We start from the raw sequence: 14,686 nt of genomic DNA, 5'->3' as shown, positions 1-14,686 counted from the left end.
AAGACAAACTACACAATGGGAGAACATATTTGACAATACGTCTGATAAGGGGTTAATAACCAAAATTTATAAAGAACTTGTAAAACTCAACACCAGGAAGACAAACAACCCAATCCAAAAATGGGCAAAAGAGATGAATAGACACTTCTACAAAGAGGACATACAGATGGCCAATAGGCATATGAAAAAATGCTCAACATCACTAATCATTAGAGAAATGCAAATTAAAACCACAATGAGATATCACCTCACACCAGTCAGAATGGTGCTTATCAACAAAACAACACAGAATAAGTGCTGGCCAGGATGTGGAGAAAAGGGAACCCTCCTGCACTGCTGGTGGGAATGCAGACTGGTGCAGCCACTGTGGAAAACAGTATGGAGATTCCTCAAAAATCTGAAAATCGAACTGCCTTTTGACCCAGCTATCCCACTTTTAGGAATATACCCCAAGGACACCATAGAACGGCTCAAAAAGGAGAAATGCACCCACATGTTTGTGGCAGCATTGTTCACAATAGTGAAGATCTGGAAACAGCCCAAGTGTCCGTCAGAGGATGAGTGGATTAAAAAGCTTTGGTACATATATACTATGGAATACTACTCAGCCATAAGAAATGATGACATCGGATCATTTACAATAACATGGATGGACCTTGACAACATTATACGGAGTGAAATAAGTAAATCAGAAAAAAAAAAAACTAAGATGAATCCATACATAGAAGGGACATAAAAATGATACTCAGAGACATGAACAAGAATGTGATGGCAACAGGGGTGGGAGGTTGGGGGAGGGGGGAGGGGGTGAAGAAGGAGAGAGGGGTTAGGGGAGGGGAGGGGCACAGAGAAAACCAGATAGAAGGTGACAGAAAACAATTTAACTTTGGGGGAGGGGTATACAGCACAATCAAATGTCAAAATAATCTAGAGATATTTTCTCCCAACATATGTACCCTGATTTATCAATGTCACTGCATTAAATTAAAAAAATAAAAAAAAGATATAGATCACATATTCCAAAAATTTATATGGAACCAAAAAAGAACACGAATAGCCTCAGCAATTTTAAAAAAGAAAAGTAAAGTCGGAGGTATCACACATCCTGATTTCAAGTTATACTACAAGGCCATTGTACTCAAAACAGCCTGGTACTGGTGTAAGAACAGGCATATAGATCAATGGAACAGAACTGAGAACCCAGAAATAAACCCACACCTTTATGGACAACTGATATTTGACAAAGGAGGTAAGAGCATACATTGGAGTAAAGACAGCCTCCTCAACAAATGGTGTTGGGAAAATTGGAAAGCTACCTGCAAAAAATGAAACTAGACCATCACCTTACACCATTCACAAAAATAAACTCAAAATGGATAAAAGACTTAAATGTAAGCTGTGAAATCATAAGCATCTTAGAAGAAAACATAGGCAGTAAGCTCTCTGACATTTTTCGCAGCAATATATTTGCTGATTTATCTCCACGGGAAGTGAAATAAAAGACAGGATAAACAAATGGGACTATATCAAACTAAAAAGCTTTTGCACAACTAAAGACAATAAGAACAGAATAAAAAGACAAACTACACAATGGGAGAATATATTTGACAATACGTCTGATAAGGGGTTAATAACCAAAATTTATAAAGAACTTGTAAAACTCAATACCAGGAAGACAAACAATCCAATCAAAAAATTGGCAAAAGAAATGAATAGACACTTCTACAAAGAGGACATACAGATGGCCAATAGGCATATGAAAAAATGCTCGACATCACTAATCATTGGAGAAATGCAAATTAAAACCACAATGAGATATTACCTCACACCAGTCAGAATGGTGCTCATCAACAAAACAACACAGAATAAGTGCTGGCCAGGATGTGGAGAAAAGGGAACCCTCCTGCACTGCTGGTGGGAATGCAGACTGGTGCAGCCACTGTGGAAAACAGTATGGAGATTCCTCAAAAAATTATAAATCAAACTGCCTTTTGACCCAGCTACCCCACTTTTAGGAATATACCCTAAGAACACCATAGAACTGTTCCAAAAGGAGAAATGCACGCCATGTTTATGGCAGCATTGTTCACAATAGTGAAGATCTGGAAACAGCCCAAGTGTCTGTCAGTGGACGAGTGGATTAAAAAGTTTTGGTACATATATATATGGAATATTACTCAGCCATAAGAAATGATGACATCGGATCATTTACAATAACATGGATGGACCTTGATAACATTATACTGAGTGAAATAAGTAAATCAGAAAAAACTAAGAACTATATGAATCCATACATAGATGGGACATAAAAATGATACTCAGAGACATCGACAAGAATGTGATGGTAACAGGGGGTGTGTGTGAGGGGGTGTGGAGGGGGTGAGGAAGTGGAGAGAGGGGTTGGGGGGAGGGGAGGGGCACAAAGAAAACCAGGTAGAAGGTGACGGAAGATAATTTGACTTTGGGTGAGGGGTATGCAACATAATCAAATGTCAAAATAATCTGGAGATATTTTCTCTGAACATATGTACCCTGATTTATCAATGTCACTTCATTAAAATAAAAAAAAAGTTAAAAAAAAAAGAAATAAGAAAACAGAATGACTTGAAATATGAACTTAAAAATGGATAAGCGGGTTATCAGTTTTTGGTGGCCATATACTTTTCTGTGGTTTCCATTTTTCTAAATTAAAGATGCAGTATTCTAAAACAGAAAGAGCATATTTCCTGAAGAGATCCAGTTAAGCAAAATTAAAGTCCATAGGGCAAGCTAAGTATCTACAGATAAAATATCCCACTAAGTGAGGTCACGGAAACAAGGGGCAGCTCATCAGTTCCTGACATACATTTTACCCTCAGTGTAAACCCATCGGAGAAATATTACCCTGCTCAATGCACGCTAAGTAAAGACTGAATTTGCTGACCCACTGGTTCCTGGTGAGCACACAGGAAGTGCTCAATAATTAGCATTGGCTGACTGATATGGAATATGTACACTCTGGGAACTCTGGTTCCTTAGAGAAAATCAACAATGGCATACATAGTTAATGTGGCACTACCTTTCAACAGGATAAACGGTCCCCAGATGCCCGGTAGGAATGCCTATGACAGAGTTCAGCAACCATGTTGTTTCAACACAAAATGTGCTGCCATCACTTGGGGTTTTTAAACTATTGATTGTATTAACAAATGACTTTTTTTTTTTTAAATGGAGAAGAGTAGATTTATGGTTATCGCTACAATGCTACTGTTATTTGCACTGAGGTATACTGCTGGAAGAGGACAAAAAAGAATTACAAGCAGTGTATCCACATAGCACATAAATTCACTCTTGTGAATGTCATCAAATATTCATCTAGGAATTTATGTTCTAATGCAGCAGTTCGCAAAGTGTAGCTGAGGAGCCCTGGGGTCCCTAAGACCCTTTCAGAGGGCAGAAGGTCTTCCCTTTTCCAACTATGTTATCTGTGTGAGGCCAGGTCTTCTTCCTATGCTTCTGCCAAAATAATATATCACAATGGGTTGAATACATAAGCAGAAATTCTATCTGTCTTCTATTAAACCAGACATGAAAGAGATTTGCAAAAATGTCAAACAATGCCATTTTTTTCGTAGAAAATATAGTTTCCCCGTAAAATTTATTTATATAATTATGTAATGTGTATATTATTTTGTGATTTATTTTTGTGTATGTGACAGAGACTGAGAGAGAATCAGAGAGAGGGACAGATAGGGACAGACAGACAGGAAGGAAGAGAGGTGAGAAGCATCAATTCTTTGTTGTGGCACCTTAGTTGTTCATGGATTGCTTTCTCATATGTGCCTTGACCAGGGTCTACAGCAGGCCGAGTGACCCTTTGCTCAAGCCAGCAACACTGGGCTCAAGTTGGTGAGCTTTGCTCAAACTAGATGAGCCTGCGCTCAAGCTGGTGACCTCGGGGTCTTGAACCTGGGTCCTCTGTGTCCCGTCCGACGCTCTATCCACTGCGCCACCACCTGGTCAGGCTATTATTGTGATTTTTAAATAACTATTTAAGATTTTTCTTGGTTTTAATTTCAAATATGGTATATATCAATAGATATAGCTCTCATAAACAAAAGCTTTTTATTTCTTTTTAAGAGTGTAAAGGGAACCTGCCCTGGCCGGATGGCTCAGTTGGTTGGTTAGAGCATTGTCCCAAAGCATAGAAGTTGCTGGTTTTATCCTTGGTCAAGGCACATACAGGAGATCAATATTTCTGTCTCTTGCTCTCTGTCTCTCCCTTCCCCTCTCTCTAAAATCAAGAAATAAATTTTAAAAAAGTTAATAGAGTGTAAAGGGGTCCGAAAACTAAAATATAATTGAGAACTGCTGTTCTAATAGAATGTTCTGAATTCAGAGTTGGCGTATCTCTCTAGTTTGAACAAGCCCCAGGGCACTGGCCTGAGAACTTGTAATGACAGGTCAGCAAGTAAGGCCTACAATGTCCTAAGATTGGGGCACTTCATTTGAGGGTTACTCTGGGGCTTGAGAAGGGTTAGGGAGCAGCGGCATATCTCCTTCTCGCCAAAACTATGTGTGAACAAACTTTACGCTCATTTGGGAGTGACCAGGGTTTGCATGCTCTTGTCTGCTCTCAGGAGGGGGCTATTTAGCTTCTTTTCTGTACTGGATCTTCCCCCAAAGTTAATGAAATTCAATTTGATAAAAACCTGTGTATATTACGATGGAGCCATGAAAAAAAACAACACATGACCAAAAAAAAAAAAAAAAAGCTTCTTAGGAACTCAGTCACCAGGAGGTAGGGTGACCAACTCATCCTGGTTTGGCTGAGACTTTCTTTCTTTCTTTTATAAATGAACAATTTATTTATTTCTTCTTTCTTTCTTTCTTTCTTTCTTTCTTTCTTTCTTTCTCTCTCTTTCTTTTTATTTTTCTTTTCCTCCCTCCCTCCCTCCCTCCCTCCCTCCCTCCCTCCCTCCCTCCCTCCCTCCCTCCCTCCCTCCCTCCTTCCTTTCTTTCTTTCTTTCTTTCTTTCTTTCTTTCTTTCTTTCTTTCTTTCTTTCTTTCTTTCTTTCTTTCTTTCTTTCTTGTGTGACAGAGACAGAGAGAGGAACAGATAGGGACAGATAGGAAGGGAGATGGATGGGAAGCATCAATTCTCATGGCTTCGTGGTTGTTCATTGATTGCATTCTCATATGTGCCTTGACCAGAGAGTTACAGCAAAGCGAGTGACCTCTTGCTTAAGCCAACAACCTTAGCCTTCATGTCAGTGACCTTTGGGCTCAGGCCAGTGAGCATGGGGTCATTTTTATGATCCCACGCTCAAGCCAGTGACCCCGCGCTTATGCTGGTAAGCCCATGCTCAAGCTGGCAACCTTGGGGTTTCAAATCTGGGTCCTCTGCATCCCAGTCTGATGCTCTATCTATGGTGCCACTGCCTGATTAGGCTATGAGCAATTTTTTAAAATTTTATTTATTTTTATTTTATTATTTTTAAAAATTTATATTGAAAATTAAATTTAATGGGATGACATTGATTGATAAGAGTACATAGGTTTCAGGTAAATATTTCTATTGTATTTGAACTGTTGATTTTGTTGTGTGCCATCATCGAAAGTCAAATCATTTTCCATTACCATATATATATTTATCCTCATTACTACCCCCCATCACCGTGAGACTTTCTTAATACTGAAAGTCCTGCATCCTGGGTGCCCAGTTAGGGAACCCAACTTGTAAGAGTTTGCCTAAGACCGTCCTACTTTTAAAATGAAAAGTTCCACGTCCCAGGAGCCTCCTCAGATCTATGCCAATTAGAATAGTTGGTTACCCAACTAGGAGAAGCAAAACCTAAAATATGATGTGGTAAGTATTTAAAAAGAGGTATGCATAAGGAGCTACAAGGACACAGATTAAAGAAAACTTAAAATACAAAAAAAATTTCTTTTGGTTGAAAATCTACTTAAGTTGTGATTAAGCTATAGTTAAGAAATGATAGCATTCATGTGTATTTGGTAGAGAAAGAAAATAACTTTGTTTTTCCTTTTTTAGCTTAGAATGTCAGATACTAAACTTACACACCAGGTTAAGCCTTTGCTCTTCCTTCTACACCCCCAACCCCTCAGATGATTTAGTCCTAAATCCCTTCAGTGGGCATGCTCAAGCAGGGAGCCCTAGAGGGGCATCTGTGCAGGGGAGCAGCCTGGCACGGGTTGTCAGAGACTGCACACCAAAGAGGGGCATCCACTTTAGGGGACAAGCTGCCAGTCTGCCTGGGATGAGAAGGGTAATTGTGTAGGATGGTTACCCAGCACTGGGTCTCAGAGTCGAAGCAGGATGGAGAGCTGTCATATGGGGAAAGCCTGGTGTAGGTTGAAAAGGAGTCCATGTAGGGGGAGGTCCACTGTGAGGCATTCAAGTTCAAGTTGGGTAAGGGAAACAAAGTGTGGGGTGGCCTGGCCTGAGGTACCAGAGCCAGAGAAGTATAAGAAGGGCTCCACAGGGAGGACACTGGAGTGGAAGCTGGAGAACCCAGAGCAGGGAGTCAGAGCCTGAAGAATATGAGGAGGGGTATCCATGCCCTTAGAGGTAACAGTGGCTCTTTGATCAAATAAGGTAACATAGTAAAGACAGTGGCAATCAGGTTTCTTTTCGTTAGATAAGGAGTTACAAACACAGAAAGGAGAAAACCAGAATGAATTTTGTAATGCTGGATTAGACTTGGAAGTGACGGCATTAACTCCTGGTTTTTATACATATAGTTAGCTTGATATCAACAGCTAGCTGTGTACTGAGAGGGCCTAGGCCTGCCTATTAGATCTTCACTTCTAAATATCATCTCGACTAAACCAGGGTTCCTTGATAAAAGGCTGATTCCAGGCCTGAGGCAGGAAAATATAAAATTAGCTTAGAATATCTTGTGACACCAGAAAACAAGGAAGAAATGAGGATGTGCTGAAAGGACACAGAAGCCAGCCTGCAGAGACGCCCACTGGCCCAATCTGGAACGGCTTACACATGGAAGTAAATAATAGTTAATAGGTTATAACCCATCAGATACAATTGAAAACCATGAGTCCATACAGATACAACTAAATAAAGAAATGAATCAAAAGTTTAACAAAGAACAGGAAATTCAGGTAGCTTTAAAGTAACTTCCTCAAAAATACTTATTAATTATAAATGGCATTATAGGGGAGAAGCCTGGCAGAAACCTCCTTAATCAAGTAAGCAACACCAGCATTAATGGGACAAATGGAAATTGTTGTGCCCCCCCCCCCCCGTAATACACTGAGAAGACAGCCTCACTCCCGTGATATTCCTGCCATATGCATAACTTGAGTCTAATCAGAAGGAAACACTGGACGAACCCAAATTGAGGGAATTCTACAAAATAACTGGCCTGTAGTCTTCAAAAGTATTAAGGTCATGAAAGGCAAAGGAAGACTAAGGAACTCTCAAAGGCTGAAGTAGATTAAAGAGATAGGACAACTAAATGCAATACGTAAATCTGAAACTGACTTCCTTTGTTATAAAGAACATTATTGGGATTATTGGCAAAACCTGAAAGGGCCTGAGATTTAGGTAAGTGTAATGTATCCATGTTAATCTCCTGAGTGTGAGTTATATTGAGGTTCTGCAGGACAATGCACTGGTTCATAAAAACACACACTAAATTAAAGTATTCAGGGATGACAGGCTGTGTCAGTGACTGACTCTCAAAAAAACTTTTTTAGAGTATACTTGAAATGTCTCGGTAGAATTGTTTAAAAAATAGCCTTATAAACCCACTGTTGTGTTCAACTGGTTGCAAAAATGCAAGAAGAGACTCATGACTAAACAATGCAAAAGTTGTATAAGTTACATAGCCTCCCTGGGCTTCATCTTCTTTATAAAACACAGGTGGATCAAGTTATCTTTAAGGTTCTTTTCTATTATTGGATTTAGCCTTGTGGGGAAGGGCAAAAGAGGCAGGGATTACATATTTACAGAATACTGTTCTTATCTTCCCTCAGAAACGCATATCTGAACATCTACAACAGGGGTCAGGAATCTATGGCTCGAGAGCCAGATGTGGCTCTTTTGATGGCTGCATCTGGCTCACAGACAAATCTTTAATAAAAAAAATGTTAAAAATATAAAACATTCTCATGTATTACAATCCATTCATTTCCTACCACTCATGTTCATGGTTGCGGGTGGCTGGAGTCAATCACAGCTGTCCTCCAGGACAACAAATTTTTATTGGATAATGCGTAACATACATGGGTCGTTGTATGGCTCTCACGGAATTACATTTTAAAATATGTGGCGTTCATGGCTCTCTCAGCCAAAAAGTTTCCCGACCCCTGATCTACAATAAACACAATTTAGTCACTGTCCCAGCTGTGGGAAAAGCCTTTCATTCCAACTCTGAGGCAAGCTTGTCCTCATAGGCTAGTCAGTCTCACCTTTTTCCATCCTCTTTTTCTCAGGTTTCTGTAAAAATCTACCCAAATCCCCAATCCTTTAAGAATTCTGCTACTGAGTTACACTAATACAGTTCCCTAGATTTATAAGAGTACTTTCTACTAGTCTAAAAACTTCAGTATAGATTTTTATATTATCTCCCAACCACTGATGGATGACATGGTGTTAGTCTCATTTTATAGCTCTAAAACATTTCCAGGCAGAAATTAGTGGCTTATTTAAGGTTAAACTATATCAAACAGGAACTCAAACCCGAATCTTCTGTTTTTGTTTTTTGTTTTTTTTTGACAAAGATAGAGTCAGAGAGAGGGACAGACAAGGAGAGAGAGACAGGTAGGGAGAGAGATGAGAAGCATTAATTCTTCATTGCAGCTCCTTAGTTGTTCAGTGATTGATTTCTCATATGTGCCTTGACCGGGGGGGCTACAATAAAGCAAATGACCCGTTGCTCAAGCCAGCAACCTTGGGCTCAAGCCAGCAACCATGAGGTCATGTCTACGATCCCACACTCAAGCCAGCAAACCCTCGCTCAAGCTGGTGAGCCCGCGTTCAAGCCAGTAACCTTGGGTTTCCAACCTGGGTCCTCTGTGTCCCAGTCCTATGCTCTATCCACTGTGCTGTCTGGTCAGGCTCAAATCTTCTGATTTCTAATTCTGTGTTCTCTCTGCCAAAGTCAGCACTTACGTTAATTGGCAGAAAAACATATTTTCTAAACCCCGAAATCTAGGCACCATTCTTCATCTTTTCCCTTCACCCTCACATGCAATCTATCAGCTAGTCCAAAGTATCCTGAACCATGTACTACTCTCCATCCTTGTTGTTAATTGTACATTACTTTCCCCTCGAAAACTCCCCCTCTCACCAAGTGCTTTTTTATTATAGAACTTGGTTCTGGTTGGCTTGCCTCATGGAGTTCCTGAATATTAGCTGCTGACCTTGCCTCTCCATTCTTCACTAATGGTTCTGAGCAAAGTCTTCTAAATGCTCACTTAGCTGTGACACTAAATCTCTGTAGATTTTTTTTTTTTTCCATTTTTCTGAAGCTGGAAACAGGGAGAGACAGTCAGACAGACTCCCGCATGCGCCCGACCGGGATCCACCCGGCACGCCCACCAGGGGCGATGCTCTGCCCACCAGGGGGCGATGCTCTGCCCATCCTGGGCGTCGCCATATTGCGACCAGAGCCACTCTAGCGCCTGAGGCAGAGGCCACAGAGCCATCCCCAGCGCCCGGGCCATCTTTGCTCCAATGGAGCCTTGGCTGCGGGAGGGGAAGAGAGAGACAGAGAGGAAAGCGCGGCGGAGGGGTGGAGAAGCAAATGGGCGCTTCTCCTGTGTGCCCTGGCCGGGAATCGAACCCGGGTCCTCCGCACGCTAATCTCTGTAGATTTTTAAGAAAGAAAAAAAATAAGGTCATAGCCCCCCAGTTTGAGGGCAATTAGGCTGGTGGTAAGTGAAAAGGCCTCTCAAAATCCCTTGGAAATTGGGAACTGATTCTTTAAAAAGCAAGTGAAAGTAAAGACTTTGAGAAAAAGAAAATGCTATAGGGAAAACACCACCACCAACAACAAAATCAATCAAGCAATATTTCTTATTACTTAACTCGTGGCTAATAAAATAAACTTCTATCCATATGATATTGTTGATTGGCTCAAAATGCTGCTTGATGGCCAGCCAGTCACATAGGAAGCACATCTTCAGGCACCTTTCCGAGCCTGTTCACAGATTTCCTGGACAGTTATTTCAAGATTATGGGTATTTCATCAGGCTGCACATGAGAGTTCACATCACAGCAGTGAGCGCCCCCCCGCCCCAGACATGGAGACTGGAAAGACCACAGAATCATCCAGGATGTGCATCAGGAAACACAACAGGCTATAGGATTAGCCAGACAAAGGATCCCTTTTGCCCCGTGTGTTTTCAGAATAAGAACTCAAAATGATATTTTAACACTTTAATAGTGTATTACGACTTAAGGCAGAAATGTGTATGTATGTGTGTTTGTGAGAAAAAGAGGAAGGCAAAGAGGAAGGGAGGAAGGGAGGGGAAAATAAACAAATTCCAGGCAGGGATTTTGTTTAAATTAAATGGTAACCACTAGGTTTGATGAGCCTATGGTGCAACTCCTAAAGAATAATGAGGCCCAGATGACCTAGAACAGTGTTCCCCAACCCCTAGACCGGTACTGGTCCGTGGGCCATTTGATACCGGTCCGCAGAGAAAGAATAAATAACTTACGTTATTCCCATTTTATTTATATTTAAGTCTGAACAATGTTTTATTTTTAAAAAATGACCAGATTCCCTCTGTTACATCCGTCTAAGACTCACTCTTGACGCTTGTCTCATAAGTTCGACAATTATATTTAAAAATACCACAGTTTTCCCTGGCCGGTTGGCTCAGTGGTAGAGCGTCGGCCTGGTGTGCAGAAGTCCCGGGTTCGATTCCCGGCCAGGGCACACAGGAGAGGCGCCCGTTTGCTTCTCCACTCCTCCCCCTCTCCTTCCTCTTTGTCTCTCTCTTCCCCTCCTGCAGCCAAGGCTCCATTGAAGCAAAAGATGGCCTGGGGGCTGGGGATGGCTCCTTGGCCTCTGCCCCAGGCGCTAGAGTGGCTCTGGTCGCCACAGAGCAACGCCCCGAATGGGCAGAGCATCGCCCCCTGGTGGGCGTGCCGGGTGGATCCCGGTTGGGTGCATGCGGGAGTCTGTCTGACTGCCTCCCTGTTTCCAGCTTCAGGAAAAAAAAAAAAAAAAACCCACAGTTTTTACGCCGGTTGCATAATTTTATTTTGTGCATTTATCCGTCCCACCCAAAAGGCCGGTCCGTGAAAATATTTTCTGACATTAAACCGGTCCGTGGCCCAAAAAAGGTTGGGGACCACTGACCTAGAGGACTCTTTTCAACTAATTCTTTACTATCTATCAAAATTCAATCAACTGATTTTTGTACTAAAGAAGTAAAACAGATAATTCCCAAATCATAACTACTTGACATTACATTGTGTAATCTGTTTTTTAAAGTACATATTTACCTTCTAATTAATATCATAAATGAAATATATGATTTAAGCTAACATTAAAATAAATTTGGCACAGATTGACTAATGGTAGAAACTGGATGACTGCCCAGAAATTAGACTGGAGGGGGAAACCAGCATAGAATTAAAAATGTCCCCTAGATAGTCCCCACATGGGTAATTAACAAGACAGTGCAGGCTAATTTATAGTTACATTCAATGCACTACAACAGCTCCCCTATTTTGTGGTCGTTGTCACTGAAGGTGAAAGGGGAACTGATTTGCTGAACCAATGCAGGAATCAATGTGAGAAGCAGAATGAGAAAAAAAATCCAGAAGTCCTTGGCTCAGGCTGCTGAAACCAACCCATGTACCATGCCTCCCATTCTGTCACCATGGCTGGTTTTCTGCCAATAGCTCCTAAATGATGTCTTCTAAGTTCTGCAGAAAGAGGAAACAGCCAAGGGATCACAACAGTGAGCAGAAATGTCTGGGGCCCACGGCATATGCAGAAGCATTTGCCTTCCAATTAACTAGCACTTTCTTTCCAAATAAATTCCTGCTTTCAGTATCATAAAAACATGTCCCACAGGCAAAACACGTTCAGACCACAAAATCAGGAAATGGCTCTATCTTACCAGATTTCCTACAGATAAGACATGTTCAAATTGTGGCGTCATCGGATGGTGCTCCATTGCCATAAACAGTGTATTCAGGACAATGCAGATGGTGATGGCCAAGTCCACAAAAGGGTCCATCACAATCAAGTTCACAATCTCTTTCAGTTTTATCCAGTAGGGGTGACACTCCCAGATGAGGAAAGTATTGGCGAATTTGTACCAGCATGGCGGGCACTTTCTCTGGGACTCTTCCAGCTCTGTAGGGAGTAAAGAACAAAGGGGGTTTTCAATCACAGTGAGAAAACAAAGGAGATGGCTACAAATCCTCACAGGGGCCTTATCACTGTTATAGACATGAGAATAGAGGTGGCTTAAGTGTGGACTTTCCTTAGTGCTTCCCTCAGGTTTTCCTTCTCTCAAAGGGAGAGAGGAGGCTTGACTGGTACCAGGTCACATCTGTGTTAATAAAGATCTAGTTATAAACAAAATTCAAACCACCTGTTTGGGAACATACCATAGTAGTTAAGAGCTTTGCCTCTGGAGTCTCACCCCAGGTTCAACTGGTCACACTTACAAGCTGTGTGATCTCCAGCAAGGCATTGACTCCTCTACTACGCCTCAGTTGCCGCATCTAAAATGGCACTTACTTTAAAGGTTATACAACTAAATCAGTCCTTGATCCTCATCCATTAAATAAGTTGAAGTGTATAAAGCAGAACTCACAGAGCCTGGTACAAGCTAAGTTCTCAATACATGGCATTATGTTATATATTGTACCATTAAATTATTATCAAAGGAGCAGTCAAAAGCACAGACTTTGAAGCCATTCATACCCAGGTGCAAATACACTCAGACACTTGCTAACAGTGGGTACTTGAGCAAATTCTCGCAATTTCCTGTCAGAATTAAATAAGCTAAAATAAAGAGCCTCATAACGCCCTAGCACAGTGATTTTTAACCTTTTCATCTCAATGCACACATAAACTAATTATTAAAATTCTGTGGCATACCAAAAAATATATTTTTTGCCAATCTGACAAAAAAAATAGGTATGACTTTGATTCATTCACACTGGACGGTTATTGTTGTGTTGGCTGTTGTCATTTTTAAATTTGACAATCTAAGGGAAAAGAGGTCAGTGCCCCTGACTAAATAGTCAGGTATTGCATGTTTTTAAAAATTCTCACAGTACTCCAGTTGAAAATTGCTGCCCTAGCATATACTAAGTGCTGCAGAAATATTTGCTATTATTATTATCTTTATAGCAGAATCAGAATCATCAACCAAGCCACCATGTGATATGTATCTCTTATGTTTCCAAAGAAGTATAAGTCAATGAATTTATAATTCACAGTTCAGTTAGAAATACAAGTTACATTCCGGTTCCTTTTTCTCCCCTTTCCTCTTTCTCTTCTCTCCTCCTTCTTCCTTTCTCCTTCTCTCTTACCCTTTCCCACTTTCACCCTTTCCTTCTCTATCTTCTCCCCCTCTCCTTCCCTCAGTCTCTTTCTTCTTTCCTTTTTCTTCCTCTTTTGTCTTATTCTCTCATTCTCTCTGTCTTTCTGTCTGCCTCTCTTTTAGAAGCAGAACCTATATTTTTCAAACAAGATTTTAGGTAAGATCCAATATGTAAAATAGATAAACCAGGAACTGCTCTAGCTGAGACAAGAAGAGTAGCTTGTAGCCAGTTTAATTGACTTCTTCCTCCCCTGAGGTACTCCCCAGAATCCTAGGACTCTGATAAACACAGACTGAAAATCACTGGACTAGATTATCTCTGAGGTTGTTGACAAGCTGAGACAAGAAAGGATAATTAGACACTAAAGGCAGGGAGCCATTCATCTGGCAGCTACAACCACCCAGGCACAATGCCCTAGGTGACAAAACTCTCCTCAAGTTGAGTATGAAACATAATAGCTCAGATTATAAAAGTTCAAGAATTTGGATCTAAGAGAATGTTAACAGGTGTAACTTTGCACAACTGTTAGCATGCTAACCCTTAGAGGTGTGGTGTTGGTTCTATAGGGTTTGGCTATAGCTGCATCCCCCCTTCGCCTGATTTTTCTGACAAAACCAAATTATTCAAGAACAAGATGGAAGCCTTCAATCAGTCTACTTTCCCTTTTTCCAACCAGCTGGATGGTGCCCATGGTGATGATTTTATTTTAGATGGGGTGCTTTGGCTGGGTTTCTGATTGGCTCCCTGGTTGCTAAGAAAATGGTTGCCTTGGTTTTTCAGACTTAGGGTCACAGTAAGCACCATGTGGGAGTCTGCGTGGGAAAGGAAGTCTGTGAAGAAAATTTGCTTTGGCTTCTTCCTTATAGAACTCCCTCCATTTCCAAGGTAAATTTAGTTTTCTTCCCAAAAAAAGAAAATGAAAAAGTTCTCTTATTTCCATAAATTCTTATAGTACATATTTGGAAATCTGGTTCTGTTCCCTTTTTTTTTTTTTTTTTACCTCTTCCCTTCTTCAAATGTCTGCTGCTCACTGCATAGCACACATGTGGAGGTTGAAGCAGCTACTGCTCACATTTTTTACAGTTGATACAATTGCAATGTTTGATAATGAACTAGGTTCCAAATCTTTGCCAAACAGCA

General features: G+C 41.0%; 1 protein-coding gene across 5 annotated transcripts in view; it reads right to left on the bottom strand.

The window, feature by feature from the left end:
- Nucleotides 1-14,686, bottom strand: part of SCN8A (sodium voltage-gated channel alpha subunit 8) — a 265,318-nt gene that overhangs the window by 54,629 nt on the left and 196,003 nt on the right. For all 5 annotated transcript variants that reach the window (XM_066265290.1, XM_066265307.1, XM_066265314.1 and 2 more), the window contains exon 14: nt 12,106-12,344. In XM_066265290.1, coding sequence (XP_066121387.1) covers nt 12,106-12,344 — 239 coding nt within the window. The remainder of the gene's footprint in view (nt 1-12,105; nt 12,345-14,686) is intronic.

The sequence above is a fragment of the Saccopteryx bilineata genome, chromosome 1 (genome assembly GCF_036850765.1).
Source record: "Saccopteryx bilineata isolate mSacBil1 chromosome 1, mSacBil1_pri_phased_curated, whole genome shotgun sequence".
NCBI lineage: Eukaryota > Metazoa > Chordata > Mammalia > Chiroptera > Emballonuridae > Saccopteryx > Saccopteryx bilineata.
This window is presented reverse-complemented; position numbering and strand designations above follow the sequence as displayed.